General features: G+C 37.3%; 1 protein-coding gene across 4 annotated transcripts in view; it reads left to right on the top strand.

The window, feature by feature from the left end:
* Positions 1 to 16,655, top strand: part of SDK1 (sidekick cell adhesion molecule 1) — a 1,196,729-nt gene that overhangs the window by 1,131,217 nt on the left and 48,857 nt on the right. For all 4 annotated transcript variants that reach the window (XM_031949904.1, XM_031949968.1, XM_031949836.1 and 1 more), the window contains 2 exons: positions 5,670 to 5,831; positions 9,545 to 9,670. In XM_031949904.1, coding sequence (XP_031805764.1) covers positions 5,670 to 5,831; positions 9,545 to 9,670 — 288 coding nt within the window. The remainder of the gene's footprint in view (positions 1 to 5,669; positions 5,832 to 9,544; positions 9,671 to 16,655) is intronic.

The raw sequence follows: 16,655 nt of genomic DNA, 5'->3' as shown, positions 1-16,655 counted from the left end.
CTCTGGTCAACGAGAAAACAACAGGAGAATCCTGGTTAACATTCAATTCAACAGATATCTAATGAAAAAAAAACATCCATGAGCAGGGACCTGTGGAAGATAATGAAGAGAGATATGGTACCATCCCTTCCCTCAAGAAACTTTTAGTCTAATAGAAAAGATAAATTCATAGGTATCATACAATTTAAAATAAAAGTACAAAGAAGGAAGAAAAAGACCCATACCAAGTCAACTGGCATTTATGAAGCAGAAACTATATTCAAGAATTATATCAAGCACTGAGAAAGTAAAGGAAGGCAAAAAAAAAACATTTTTATCCATAATGAGCATGTTTTAAGGCATCAGACAACATGTACATACAAGATATACATTGAATAGATCTATGTAATTTAAAGAGGGGGTCATTACCAACTTGGGGGACTGAGAAAAAACCTTGAAGAATGCAGAACTTTAACTGAGTCTTTTTAAAAATTTATTTTATTATTATATCTTTTTATTTACAAAACATATGCATGAGTAATTTTTTCAACATTGACTCTTGCAAAACCTTCTGTTCAAAATTTTCCCCTCCTTCCCACCCCATCCTCTAGATGGCAGGTAGTACAATATATGTTAAATGTGTTAAAGTATATGTTAAATACAATATATGTATGCATTTCTATACAGTTATCTTGCTGCACAAGAAAAAATTAGATCTAGAAAGAAAACAAAAAACCTGAGAAAGAAAACAAAATGCAAGCAAACAATAATAGAGAGAGTGTGAATGCTATGTTGTGATCCACACTCAGTTCCCATGGTTCTCTCTCTGGGTGTAGATGTCTGTTTTCATCACTGCACAATTAGAACTGGTTTAAATCCCTTTATTGTTGAAGAGGGCCACATCCATCAGAATTGATTCTCTTATAGTTTTGTTGTTGCCGTGTACAATGTTCTTTTTGTTCTGCTCACTTCCCTCACCATCAGTTCATGTAAGTTTCTCCAGGCCTTTCTGAAATCATCCTGCTGGTCATTTCTTACAGAACAATAATATTCCATAGCATTCATATTTCATTACTTATTCAGTCATTCTCCAAATGATGGGCATCCTTTCAGTTTCCAGTTTCTAGGCACTACAAAAAGGGCCGCCACGAACATTTTTTTCACATGTGGGTCCCTTTCCCTTCTTTATGATCTCTTTGGAATATAAGCCCAGTAGAGACACTGCCAAGTCAAAGAGTATGCATAGTTGGATAACTTTGTGAGCATATTTCTAAACTGCTCACCAGTTTTCCCACACCCTCGCCAACATTTGTCATTATCTTTTCCTGTCATCTTAGCCAATCTGAAGGTGTGTAGTGGTACCTCAGAATTGTCTTAATTTGCATTTCTCTGCTCAATAGTGATTTGGAGCACCTTTTCATATGACTAGAAATAGTTTCAATTTCTTAGTCTGAATCCTTAGTCGTATCCTCTGACCATTTATCACTTGGAGAATGGCTTGATTTCTTATAAATTTGAGTCAGTTCTCTATATATTTTGGAAATGAGGCCTTTATCAGAACCTTTAACTGTAAAAATGTTTTCCCATTAGCTGAGTCTTAAAAGAATCTGAGGAAATTGAGAAGAAGAAGGGTTATGAGGGACAGCTAAGAAGATGATGGAATGTTGTGTATTTGAAACTGCCAGTAGTTGAGTGTTTGTAGTTTGTAGTTTACATGTTTGTAGTTTGTAGAATACATGAATGGGAGTTTAAAGGATAAGAAGATTTCAAAGTTAGGAAGGGAACAGGTTATGAAGAGCTTTGTATGCTACAGAACCAGGAAGCTGTTATTCTCCTGGTTGACCACAAGGTCAAGACAAAAAGTAAAAACAATTTTCAAGTTTTACCTATTTCCATTGGTCATATGCTTCTAGCCCCATTGCTTCTCCCTAAGATGTGAAGCTTCTTCTCAGCTCCTCCCTTAAAGGTTTTGTAATATAGCTGACTTTTACTCTGCACTCTGACAACTGCATAGATCACTGGATACACCTTCTCTTTTCCTAGGATCATAAATTTAGGTTTGAAAGGAACCTCCAAGACTTTCTAATCTAATCCCATTATTTTACAGATGTGAAACTGAGGTTCAGCAATTTGATTGACTAGCCCAAGGTTCAATAAGTAACTAAGCATTAGATGTGTTTTGAACCTGAATGAATCCTTTGACTCCAGAAACACTGCTTTTTCAAATATGTCACAGAGCAGAATAGTTTTGAATTGAGGAGGTCTCACTTTATTCTGAATAAACAGCTATTCCCTCAATCTGTGACCAGTTTGGTACTACTCTATTCTAGTTGGAGTCAAATGAGGGAGGAGTAAGTTCCTCTATACTCTTTCCCATAAAAGAATTAGAAGTACTGTGATGTCTCCAAGGTTGGCTGAGCCATGGAACCTGCAGAAGCTCTAACTAAGGCAGAATCTGCAAAGTCAATAGAGTGAATAGGCAGAGTGAAATAGAGAGCTGGGCAATTATCTGGTGAATATGGTCATTGTGAACACCCCCATCTGGAAAATAGCCTCCCCTCAGTTCTTTCCTTCAGCTGGATAAGCACAACCTAGGTTCCTCACCTGGACAACTGAAGGAGTGCTTGAGTTATCTATAGAGTGTAGCAATGTTGTTGGCAGTCTGACTTTATGGCACAGTTATTTTTATGTTTCGTAAAATGTTTTAAACGGTAGTATTTTTATGTGATTGCACCCTGAGGCTTTGTAGTGCAGGGCACAGTTTAAAAATTGACTAAATAAATAAAATTCTGACACTTAGAGATGGGGAAGGGCTGACTAGCATTACCACATAGTGGGATAGAACTCACAAAAACCATGCATGGGGTATGTTATTGCTCTGAGGAGGAGGAGGAGGAAAGAATTAAAAAAAGAAAAAGAATTGCCATCCAAAATAACTTTACATTCAGAAGAATCCAATCCAGTAATTGATGACAGAAACAGCAGTAGGCAAATATGGTCATGCCTAAGATGATGTTGCTGAGCAATGTGTATGTAATGCAAATGTGCTCATTTGCAGTGTGCTTGTCTGCAAATGACCACATCAGCCTTCTCCAGTTTTGAAGAACTATTTAGAGGAATTCAGCTATTCAGAGGGAAGTAAGATCATATGATTATAGATTTAGGGATAGAGGAGATCCCAGAGGTTTGGTCCAATTCCTTCATTATGCAGATGATGAACGTCAAAACAATTAAGCAATTTCTTCAGTCACACAGGTAGTAAGTGAAAGACCCAAGATTCCAATCTAGCCTTCTGATTCCAAATTCAACCATTTTCTAAATCTTAGGAGGCAAAGTGGGAGCAGTATGGAACCAAGATCCAGGAAACCTATGTTCTCACCCCAGATATGGTACTGACTAGATCTGTAACTTAAAGAGAGTGAGGGCCCACTTTTGGGCCTTAGGGTCCCAATCTACAAAATGTCTGGGCTGGGTTAAATAATCCCCAAGGCTCGTTCATAGATCATAGTTCTTAGATTATAAACTCGAAGGGTTTATAGAGGCTGTCTACTTCAAATCCTTTTGTTTTCTTTTTTTCTATTTAGTATTTTATCCTTTTAACTCTTGAGGAAACTGAGACACAAAAAAAGGTTAAATGACCTATCTGGCAAGGTCTAAAGTTCAATATCAACAGAGTTTGAAAGAAGAAAATTAGCATTGCAGTTGTAGTTATCCCTGACTTACAATACACGGAATAAACCCAATAATGAGCAAAATAGATGCTTACTAAATATTGGTCAAATTTAATGTAAAGCTTACTCTCACATTAAGAGAGTCAGAAGAAAAATTTTAGTGATAAATCAGTGAATGGAACTCTATAGAATCTAATTACTTTGGTGGATTTCACATATATTTGTGTTTGTTTTCATAAGGATAGGAGGTAGAATTCTTTATGTCATTAGCAAAGTGCTGTGTGTGTTTTTTTTTTAAATGAAGGTATTTGTGAAATATTTTAATTTTGGATTAAGATTGACAGTCCTAAAAGTTTTGAATAGGCCTAAATTGTTCTTCAGATTTTTCATGACTGACAACTATTTAGAAATAGAACATAAGAATTAATAATATTAGCATAATATTATTGACATAATATAATATAGCCTCACTATAGTTCTGGGAATCTAAATCCAAAAAAAAACCAAATTAGATCCCATGACCTAAGCATAACTAAGAAACTAGTGGAAGGGTTTATAAGGTGCCTTTCAAGATTCATCTCTCATCAATTCATATGTTCTTTATCATTATGGCCTAGACATTGATGTGCATTTATATACTGTTTCAGAAAACTCAGGCAGCTTGTTCTACAATGTGATGAGTAAGATTTTCTCCCAAAGGGAAACACAAAAAAAAAGACATGCATGGAAAACAGTATAGCTCCTAAGAGCTGTATTGCTTTGCTGGGAAAAGGTGTATCCTAACTTTGGGGCCAATATAATCAGCTTTACAAGAACAGTATAAAATTCTATTGTTTTTCAAATATCAGACCAAAGACCTGGGTTCTCATTGCTCTTACATACTGTTTAAAGCTTGCTTCAATGTAATAGAAAGATTGGTATCCCCAGCAGGGATATTGCCAGACATTGCTGTCTATGTCTACACCTGAACTACCCTGTTTTCCTGATTGTGTAAGCTAACTTGACCAGCAGTAGGAACAATAATTCACCATATCATTGAAAAAATATAGAAGCAGTAAAGGTTCCTCCATAATCACTACCACCACCACCTCCAGTCCTCCCCCCGCCCCCATACACACACACTCACACATACACAGAAATGGTAAACTCTAATAGAAGTTGTGAATCTCTTAGTAAGAATAACTTCATCTGTTTCTATATTGCAAAAGTCTAGTTCTTTCTAAGGACATGATTCTTGTTTCAGCCATGCAATCTATACAATATGAAATGGTAGTTTTTATTTTTCTTCATACTTGTTTCAAACTCTGAAGAGCTGCTGGAGCTAAAAGGCAACCAACCCTCTTTGGTCTACTGTATTGGGTACCACATTGTAGGGACAACTTTCTAAGCAGTTATTTCATACTTCAGTGATTAAACCTGCTTGGATGGCGTGCAAGATGAGCATTCTTTACTGGTTCTATTCCATAGTTGACAGTGATACAATGTCTGCCAAAGTATTTCCATTTTTGTCAAGGTCTAAATTTCTACTTTGGATGTCATTTTATCCTTTTCCTTCATTTGCTAACTTTTGATTGAACCAGAGGAATGGAAGTGTTAACCTCTTTAGGTGATAAGAATGGTGAAATGCTTACAAAAGAAAGGCACCTTTCCCAGAATGCTCCAGCAAGATGCTTGGACCTGGGAGAGAGGGCACAGAGTGCAGTCTCACTGAACACTCACAGATTTACTTTGTTTTCCCCTTCCCAATGTAATTAGTGAGGTTGCATGCAGTCTCCTGATAATTTCCCAGTTGTGTTGTAAGGTTTTTCTCCTTGTCAGTACCCACTTATCAAGCTTAAACTCTAATTACACTTATCTGTGCTGAAAATTGGCCATTATCACTACTTAAACTCCTGCTAATTGTAAGAAATACTTTCTTAGCAAACTGAGATAATTTTACTTCTTATCTCAAGACAATAAACTACATTCAGTTGTTTCTTTTTGTTGAGACCCTCCTTTACATTTGGATTATTATTTTAGGGGTAAGCAAAGTGGTGACCGTGGACATTAAAGGAAATTGGCAGCGCTGGTTGAAGGTGAGGGATCTTACTAAAGGAGTAACCTACTTCTTCCGAGTGCAGGCCCGCACCATCGCCTATGGCCCGGGACTGCAGGCCAACGTCACAGCTGGCCCGGCGGAGGGTAGGTACAACTCTAGCAGCAGTACCAAAGTAGCTTGCCGCATACTGGTCCAGGCACAGAACCAAACTACCTTTAAGGGTTCCTTTTCTCCTATGGTTCCTTTTTCTACCCAAAGAATAGGAACAAACCATTGGAAGCTGGGTCCATCTACTTTCTCAAGAACATTTCAACTATAATACAGTTGTTTCCAAAAGCATGTGTTAGAATGATCTATAGCAAAAATAATTTTAAAAAATCACATTTACTTAGCTTTTGAAATTTGGCAAAGTGCTTCATTGTAAAGCCCCCATGAAATGGGTGGTATAAATATTGTTACCACTATTTTAGAGATGAAGTCATTTAGGCACTGAGAAGTTAAGGGTCACACTGCTGATAAGCAGGCTTTAAACCCAGGCCTCCTCAAAATCCATTCAAGGAAATGTGGATGTATTTAATATTCCCATGTGTTGGTATCCGCTTGCTGAAACTTAGAGAAGATTTTCTTAAAAATCATTGTTTGAATTAACAGGGACAAGAGAGAAAAACAACTTTAAACCTACTATTAACTTGAACCATTTTCACTGTCACTCAAAAATTAGAATACTGTAAAATTTGTACTTGAAATTTCCTAACTTTTTCCAAGTTAGGCTGTGTCTTTAATTGTCCATGAAGAATAAAAGTTAAAAACTTAAATGGTTTGTCTTCCAAGGATAGGGAGGTACAATCTTATCTTTTTACAGATGTTCATTTCATATAGCCTTATCATTTTACAGATGAGAAAACTGAGGTTTAGAGAGATCAAGTTACTTGCCCATGGTGACACAATAAGTGGCAAAAGGCCACTTATTGTCCCAAGTCCTCTGACTCCAAATCTCATGATTTCAGTTCTCATTTCTTTGTTGATTCCTAATTTTATTTAATTTTTTAAATCACTAATTGTGGACTATTTTTGCCATTCTAGGATATGTCTAGTTAGAGGTTTGCTGATAAATGTTTAACAGCCAACCAGCTCTCTGAATAAATAAAATGTATGCATAACATATTTTTAAGTTTAATCTTCATTTTAAACATATTTTTCTTTCTTTTTAAAAATTTTTATTAAAGCTTTTTATTTATAAAACATATGCATGGGTAATTGTTCAATATTGACCCTTGCAAAACTTTCTGTTCCAAATTTTCCCTTCCTTCCCCCCACTCCCTCCCCTAGATGGAAAGTAGTCCAATACATGTTAAATATGTTAAAATATATGTTAAATCCAGTATACGTATACAAGAAAAATCGGATCAAGAGGGGGAAAAAAAAAACCTAAGAAAGAAAAAAAATGCAATCAAACATCAATAGAAAGAGTAAAAATGCTATGTTGTTGTCCACCCTCAGTTCCCACAGGCCTCACTGGGTGTAGATGTCTCTCTTCATCACTGAACAATTGGAAATGGTTTGAGTCATCTCATTGTTGAAGACAGACATGACTATCAGAATTGATTATTGTATAATCTTCTTGTCGTGTACAATGATCTTCTGGTTCTGCTCATTTCACTTAGCATCAGTTCATGTAGGCCTCTTTGAAAGCATCTTGTTGGTCGTTAAACACTTTTTCATTACTTAACTCTACTTTGACTTTGATTTGTAGCATTTGTTGATAGCTGAGGTTTAAATGCTCACATTGAAAATTTAACGACCAGCTTTCCTAAGCCATTATGAGATTTCTCTAGCATACACCTCTATGTCCAGTTATATCAAGGAGAATTCACAAAATTCTCAAAATAAAAATAATTTGAATTCATTTTAGTTTTAAAAAATAAATATCCATTATTATGGGAGAATGGAAGTGGAATCAGGGGGTACAGTAGGCAATAATAAGATCCAATAACCTTAAAAAGATTGAGATTTAACATTAAAAATAAAAGTTTCTGCATTGGCAGGATTCTATGATTTACAAGTTCTGCATATCATACAATCTCTGCTATCCTCTTCTGGAAGATTCACAGTCTTGACCCAAATTTAGGGTGATTTGTTTAAAATACAGCCAAAAAAGCTCCACCACCCAGTAGCCCTTCCTTTTTCAAGAATTCTCTTAAAAGAGACACAACTAATATCTATAAGCTTATTGTGTTATACTAGAGTTTGTATTCTTTTTTCTGCTTTTAGTATAATTATCTTCATTCTATCCCAAATGTTCAGGAACAAACCATACCATCCATTATATTTTATAATATAAAGCAGATTATTTCTATGGTGCAAACAAAATGTTGCATTATGAAAATACTAATGTGATTTCAGTCCAAATGACTCTTAATTGAATCATGGATTTTTATTAATTGGTGGAGTTAATGATAATAATATGCATCTGCCTCTTCTTTAGGCTTCATTCATTAGGGTTCTCTCAAACTAGTTCCTTTCCTTCCTTACTTTTGTTAATAATTACAGTGTAGCAGAGAATTATAGTCATAAGAACTAGGTTCAAATTCTGGTTCTGAATTGACCAAATCTTTTTAGTCAAATCTTTTAACTTCCCTGAACTTCAGTTGAAGAATATTAGTAATGATACTTGCACTGCCAACTTCTCAGTGTTGCAAGGGAAGCACTTTGTGCCTAATTATTATTATTTTATAAGAGTGCTCCTTTTCATCTTTCATGACTTCTTCCTTCACATCCATAAGAACTGCTAATTTCTTGGATTCCTTTATAAATATATACTCCTGCCTTTTGTGTTTGAGCAAAGATTAAGATTATTTTAACATATGCTTTTTAAGTGCAGTAGAGCGTTGCCTGTAGCATTGAGAGCATAAGTGGCTTGCCTTGTCACAAAGTCAATATGTAACAGAGGTAAGGCTTGAACCCAGATAGATGGCCTTGTATCCTCCATTGTGCTCTGCTGCTTCTCTGACTGATAGAGATGAGAATGAGAATTGAGATTGATATATACACTGCTTTATGAGATTTGGAGCTCCCTATCCTTATGTAACCACAGGCTTGGATCAAAACATTATCAACAAAAACATACTTATTATTACACCTAAAATATCATAGCAGAGCAAAGAAGATATCTCTATATTGAAGTTCTTTCTGCAGAGAATATAGTGCCAGAATACTTCAAATGCCTTATTTCCTCTGAGCACTGATCTTCAGAATATCCTGTGACTAGGATGGTAGAATATGCTGACCTGAACAGGATTGTAGAAACCTTTATAATTCTATCCCTGAAGGGAAGCTTCTGTTCTGTCCTTCATACCCTTCTCCAGCCAAAGACAGACATCACTTTTGATTAAGGTGAACACTGTTAACTAAAATTTTAAAGAGAAAATTAAGTTGTAAGCAGGTTAGAAGAACCTAGCACCGTACTCTGCAAGCTGTGGGTACTTAATAAATGTTTGTTGGGTTGAACAGAAAGCATGTTTTATTTCTCTGCTTCACTTCTGAGAAATGTAATACCCCCTGAAACAACTCTTACTTCCTTCCCCTCTAGCTTCCCAAACATATACAAATAAATACTTACAATTTCTCCCTTTATTAAAGAACACAATGGAAAATTTGAAAAGGTTGATCAGGGAGTTAAAAGGGAAGGGTAAAATCTTTTCCCAACCTCCTCTTCCCTGAACTCATCCCTTACATGTGATCATTGTCCAATTAGTCAAGGTTTATATCTTTTTATTTACATAACATCTTTGAGATGTGGATGAGTAATTCCTCACAGGTACAAGCAAATATTTTTTTTCCTTTTTTTACTCTTCAGGATCTCCTGGTTCTCCTCGAGATGTTTTGGTTTCAAAATCAGCTTCTGAACTAACTCTCCAATGGATGGAGGGAAATTCTGGAGACAAACCTACAACGGGCTACATCATAGAGGCAAGACCTTCAGGTAAGGAAGGCCAAAGAACGAGGCAAACATGAGCAACTGGCTTCAGGGCACTTCACAGTGTCAGAGTGGCAATGGTAGAGAATTCACTGCTGCTGTGGGAGGGAAAAAAACTTCCAAAAAGACAGCCTATTGTTTTAAGCTTTTTCCCAAGAACACTGAAACAAGAAGGGAAACTTGATTGAAATGAGTAGCTCATCTCTCATGCTCTCCAAATCTTTTCTCCCACTTTCAGTCTTTGTAGTCACTATTGTGCTATTAACCTTACATGCATTAGCTTCTTGGAGTTTTATCTACATTTCACATGCTTAGGAAGATGATTATTGTCAGTTTTAGAATATTGTACATGAGAACTCAGGGAGACTTAAAGGCATTTTAGACTAATCATTCAGATCAAAGACTGTTTTCAGGGACCCATTTTCAGTGCTCTAAATGTTTGAAACTCTGATTGAAAGATGCATACACTCAATTTGTGATTACTTTATGTGTTATTAATGGAAATTGGTAAATCATTTGCTTCATCTTTGCTCACTGCTCACTGGAAAATAAGTTCTAAAATATATTTTTTTCCCTCCAAGAATTTTATGTCCTCTCACTATCTACCCCCAGCTAAATAACTTCATTTGAATGATTTTTAGGTAAAAATATACTGTTAAAATAAGTTGCAGAAACCCAGGACCAAAAGAGTCTAGTTGTTCTGTGGATTTTTTAGGTCACAGGCCATGGCAAGAGGTACATACAAAAGGAGTCATAGATGGATGATAATTGTAGAGCTGGAAGGGGCTCTTACCATATGGTCCAACTCCTTCAGATGAGAAAATTGAGGCCCATCACAGTTAAATGATTTTTCCATGATCATATTGTTAGTAAATGTCATTGGTAGAATTTGAACCCAGGACCTGTAGTACTCTTTCCTTTAAAATTAGAGTTTCAACGAATTCTGAATGTGAGCACATATAGTATTTTGGTGGTAATTTCATAAAGGGAGTCATTGATGACACCTGTATATAATTATAGTATATTTAACAGTCAGAAGGCCTGAATTCAACTCACATTTCTGATACAAGCTTTGTAATTTTAGGTAGATCATTTGACTTTTCTGAGATTTAGCTTCCCTTTGTATAAAACAGTGTAATAATATCTGGTCTTAGATACTTTACTGGTTTGTGGGGAGGAAAGCCTTTTGTAAATGGTATGTGCTATGTAAATATGGATTATTATGATGTATTGATTTAGCTGTAGTGTCTAGAATGACTGGCTCTGATTTGTAAAAGCAGCAAGAGCAAAAGGAGAGACCCTGAAAGTTATGCAGGCCTGGATTTGACAATGTTAACCAAGAAACTTCTGGCATATCTCCAGATATACAAGATAGAATAAAAAATAATGGAAAAAATCCTGTAACCTAGAGGCTTTGAGACAAATGCAATTTGTTGGATTAGTGGAGACTGATAGTATCTGCCCTTCATCATGACAATGGACATAGTCTGGAAATGGATTGCCATTAAGACTTATCTGGTTTTAGAAAAGTTAAGATTGACCAGCTGAAGTGATCTATTGTGATCACTTAGTTATCTATTTTACTTGGGAACACTGAGGTCTAATATATTCAGTCCTGTATTCAAAATATTTTAAGTGAAATTCTGTCTCCAAGGACCTAGGTCACAATGAATAGAGAATTTGGAGAGTGGGGATTGTGGAGGTATAAGGAGAGGGAAAAGGGAGTTTTATAGATTTGAGCAAACCTTCACATGTATTCAGTTGCCAAGTCCCTCTCTCCTATAACAGTCTCTTTAATTTCTCTCCCTTCTAGTCACTCCATTTCTGTAATCTATCTTTCACACAAATAGATGCCAGTGTTGTCTTTCTAAGGCACAACTTTTACTATGTCACAACACTATCCAAAATCCTTTGGAAGCTCCCTATTTTACCTGTAGGGTAAAAGATAAACTCCTTAGCCTAACATTCAAGACTTTCCCACAGGCTGTTTCCAATCTACCTTTCCAGCTTTATTTGATGTTATTCTCATGCTCATTCTACGTTCCAAACTAGATTTCATCTTTCTTGGCCATATTCATTTTCATAAGTTATCTCTCCTATACCCATTCCTTCCAAATCTCTACCTTTCTGAATGCTTATTTTTCTTCAAGGCTCATCTCAAGTACCATCTTGCCTAAAAGTATTTTCTCCTGCCTCAAATTGTGCTGGACAACTTTCTCTGGATTTCTCCTTTGATACCATCACTCCCTTGTATATGCTTCTCTCTCTGTCTCTGTCTCTTTCTTTTTCTGCCTATGTCTCCCTCTCCTCTAATCTCAATCTCTCTTTTCTCTCTCCTCCCCTTCCTTCTCCATCTCTTTATCTCTTTTCTGTTTCTCTATCTCTTTCTCAAATACACACATGTATGTATGTATAAACATGTATAAACCTCTCATATAATTTCTTTCCAACCCCTGCTGTAGAATATATATTCCTTAAGAGCAAAACCTAAATCATTTTTTTATCTTTTAATCTCCCATGCCTAGCATAGCACCTAATGAGCATGAATTGTATTGTACTGAACAAAAAATGGAGAATTCCAAGTTTCACCCACCCAGAAGCATGTTATTTATTGCATTTATTGTGAGTCATTTATGTAAAGAAAAATATTACTCTCTGAAAATTCACCATGGTGAGTCCCTGTAAAAGATTGAAGTAGTTTAGTCATTGCTTGCTTTCTTAAGGCTGGGGTGATCTGTTTTTATCCTCCCAGCTATACCTGTGGCCTTGTGCCATCTGCCTGACCTGTTATCTTCCCATTAATCTTATCTGGTATCTTTGGCAACTAGGAAAACACAGTAGCTTATTCACATTGTTGGCAGAATAGTCGAGAGGAAGAAAATGAATATTTGAGGACAAAAGTGGCTAGAAGAATATGCTTTCTTGTTCCACCATCCTTATTGAGTTCATACACACAATACTTTGGATTTCCTGGCCCTGGGGTACTCTAATTACAGAGCAGTGTGTTCAGTTATTTTTTCCTTGTCTCAATCCAGCTCTCTCCAATCACAGACACAGACACACACAGAGACACGTGCACACAGGAATGATATCCTTCATACCTCTCTCCTTAAAAGCAGAATTTACAATCCTGTGAAAAGACTCTTAACCCTGCCCAGTGGAGTGCACCAGTGTGACTTTAAAATGAGTATCTTCATGTCAGAGATCGCCCTGTCAAGAATGTAAATGCACCAGCAACCAGACAGATGTGCACGGATTCAGAATGTTAACACGTTATGCAGGCTCCCCAAGAAATGATAAAGTATTGATTCTCTGCCTTTCCTGGGGAGCCATTTAATTTTTCCTCAGGTTATCTTATACCCATCCACATAGTGTAATGAAGAAAGCTGGAGTTCCTATGTTGATCTTTGGGTAGCTTCAGGGAGTCAGGAAGAAGATGTGAATAAGAAGGACTAATTGAAGTGCCAGATCTAGTTTTCAGCCAATTCCACACCACGGAAGAAGTTTATCCAGATGTGAAGCCTCCTTTGAAGTCAGTGGGAGCCCTGAACTCAGCAGGGGACCCTTGAGGAATGAGAAACTGATCCATAGAGACATCGATCATGGTGCAGCACTGACTCAAGACCAAAGTCAGAGACCGTACTTTCCCGCCTGGTTTTGTTCCTGAACATCAGGACGCAGGTTGCCAATGATTTTCTCTTTTGGATCATTAACTGAATCAAAGTGAACTGTTTGACTCTAAGTCTTCCTGTTCAATGCCAAGAAGAGTTGTCCTCCTCCTCCTCTTCTTCCTCTTCCTCCTCCTCTTCCTCCTCTTCCTCTTCCTCCTCCTCCTCCTCTTCCTCCTTCTCCTCCTCCTCCTCCTCCTCCTTTTCCTCCTCCTCCTCCTCCTTCTGGGACTAAGAGCAGCAGTATCTAATAGTCAAATGAAAAGCTTTTATGGGTTGTCAATATTTAAACACCTTGCCATTACCTTAGGGTTTTGGATCTCAGCTGTCATCTATTACAGGCCTCATTACACAAAACATTAAACGCTGGATCATCTCATTTTCTCCACTGAAGCTCTCTGGCAAGGCTCTCTCTGAGCAGGGAAGTGACTTAGTGACTTAGTGCGGCCCCGCCTCACCACCTCCCCAGCTTTGGGTTTGTTTTAATGCTTTCTGCCATTTCAGTGCTTTCGTTTGTGCTAAGTAGATGGGGTCCTCTCTTAGCCCTAGGCCACCTGCCTGACCTGATGCCTTCCCATCAGTCCCAACATGTACCTCTGGCACCTAGGAAACAAAGCAGCTTATCCACACTGCTCCCAGCACAGACAAGGATGCAAAGGATTTTGGAGCCCATCAGTAGCATCCTCCCTGTCTTTGCTCAAGTCCTAACGCTCAGCAAGCGCAGCTGCTGGAATGGGCTGCTGCAATGGCACAGGCACGCAGAATGGAACAACATTTAATAAAATTAGTGTCTGTCTAGGAAAAAATGTCCCTGTTATTCCTAGTAAATGGCAGTCAGTGGGTGTTATGGTGCAGAGAAAACCTCCATCTGATTTCCATCCTGCCCAGCCTCTTCAATGTATTCATTTTCTGGGCATGTGTAAGTTTTCTTTGAAACACTTTCCAAAGAGCTCCCTGAAAGGCAATGGAAAATTTCAAGTTTGAAAACTGTGCACTGCGCATATGCAGATGATTTATTTACACAAATTATTCCAAGGCATTTTACTGTGTAGATCACACAGTCTAATTTACATATTTACACAATAGACTGGAATGGCACTAAAGGAGCTATAAATATATTTTCCCCTCCAAAGCAGCCATGAAATACATATTTAGGACGTATACAATACAGGCAGACAAGGCATTGTTCCCCCCCCCCCCCCCCCGCCAAATAATGCATTTAGCCCAGAAATTGGATCTGATGAGAATAGATGCTTAGATGGGTCCCTCAGTGCAAGGAGACTGTAACATTCCCTCCTGCCCTGGATTTAGTGTCTGTTCCCCTATAGAAATCTCCTACCTCCCTTCTGATTCACTTGCTCACTTTTCTTGTGATTGGCCTCGAGTTCTCAGCAGAACAAAGGAGAAATTCCACATCTTTTGAAATGTTAGCATGCCCTAAAAGCTACCCAAGTCAGCAGATTCAGAAAGAAGGCTGCAGCTATAGTTCTAACTCATACCATTTGGCTTTTCTCATTATTTTTTTTCCTTCTCTTAACTACGTTGGTTGACAGCTTGTCAACTGTACCACATTACAGTAAGGTCTTGAGTTGAGTTTTATGAAATCCTGAGATTTCACACTTCCCCCCATCCTTTTCTGGCATTCTGTTAACTTTTTCTCCTTTCTGGAATGAACAGATCAGCATTTTTAAAAATCAGAAGTATTTATCCCACAATTTGGATCTTGTCTATCTGCCTATGTATTCCAGTTAAATTGATAATGGGGTCTGCCCTGTTACCCAAAGAAAAATGTCAGTGTTTAAGAAATAAGCCATTGACAGGTTTCCATCTCCTCAGAGCTCTAAGCTGACAGTCATTTGTTGGTTCTTCTGTGTTAACAGAACCTGAAGTCTCTGGTAGTGAATGACAGTTTCATTCAGCATGGAGACCCTGTTTAATTGTCCATGAAATCAAACTTTTGTGTTGGTGCCATGTCTGCTCTAATGCCTGCAGTGCACAATTCTGTTCAGTGCGTTCGAGGGATAAATTGAGCACAAGGCCCACAAATATACCTGAACTGGGATCAAGCTGAGTTTGGAAAAGAGCCATTATTGTCTTCAGGCTTATTGGGACATTGCTTTGACTTGCATGTGCTTTCGACTCTATGGAGGGACAAATTTTAGGATGAAAGACAAAACTCAGTTTATTATGTTCATAGGGCATAAGACTAATCATTGATATCAGAGAAAAAAAGATTGGAGATCCTAAGGAACTTTATCATTAGGCCATTTTGCATGTTCTGACAAATAGTATTGACCTGAAGGAAGTGGAGAAAAATATTTTTATTATTTACTATTTATTATTGTAATTTATTCTATTATTTTACATCTCCCGTGAGATTTTTTTTTGAGCTGAAATTAGACTCTAAAGATTATTTAATCCAAGCCCAAAGCATCTGCCCTACTTAGATTCACAGACAGATGTGCTGATTCCCACTAATCAGTAACCTAAGACTGACTGGGACATGATTTTGTGATTAATAGGTTACAGACTTTGATTTCACAGTGATTTCCCTAAACTCATACTTTACCAGTGTTATCTTTGCCAGCAGTTCCACTGATTTTCAGAGTTCTGCAAAGTATCCCATAAGGGAACCAAGCAAGAAAGACTATTAGCCATGTTTAGTTTGTATCCATACCATCACCCCCAAGCCCTCCCATCATATTAGTATAATTTAGCCCCTCCATTGTGGTTAGTGTTCAGGTCCTTTAAATAACTTTTTCTTACTGAGTTCATTTGTAAATGTCTGCACTGAAACATTAGAATTAAGTTATGTGGCCCAGATCACTTCCCAAACCTGTTTCATAAAGAGAATCTTAATGCTGTTTATAATGTATTTTCTTTCTTTTTCTTTTTCTTTCTTTCTTTCTTTTTTTTTTTTTTTTGGCAGGGCAGTTGGGGTTGAGTGACTCTCCAGAGTCACCTAGCTAGTAAGTGTTAAGTGCATGAAAACAGATTGGACTTAAGTCCTCCTGACTTCAGGGCCAGTGCTCTACCTACTGAGCCAAGTAACTGCTCCTTTAGTTTATAATTCTTAGGCCGACTTTTTTTTTTTTACCTCCATTCTAAAGGACCGAGAAAGTAGGAAGATGTAATATCAAATTACAACATCTCATTAGCCCCCAAACTGAATGCCCAAGATCACAGCTCAGAATATCAGTTCTAATATTAGTTCTTTTAAAAATAGGAAAATGGAAGCTTTTATATCTTTTAATTATCATGTATAACTGTCAGCAGTTACCCATAATGAAGGAGGAGTAATGGGAGAGATATACAGAGTTCCT

This window comes from Sarcophilus harrisii, chromosome 1 (genome assembly GCF_902635505.1).
Source record: "Sarcophilus harrisii chromosome 1, mSarHar1.11, whole genome shotgun sequence".
Classification (NCBI taxonomy): Eukaryota; Metazoa; Chordata; class Mammalia; order Dasyuromorphia; family Dasyuridae; genus Sarcophilus; species Sarcophilus harrisii.
This window is presented reverse-complemented; position numbering and strand designations above follow the sequence as displayed.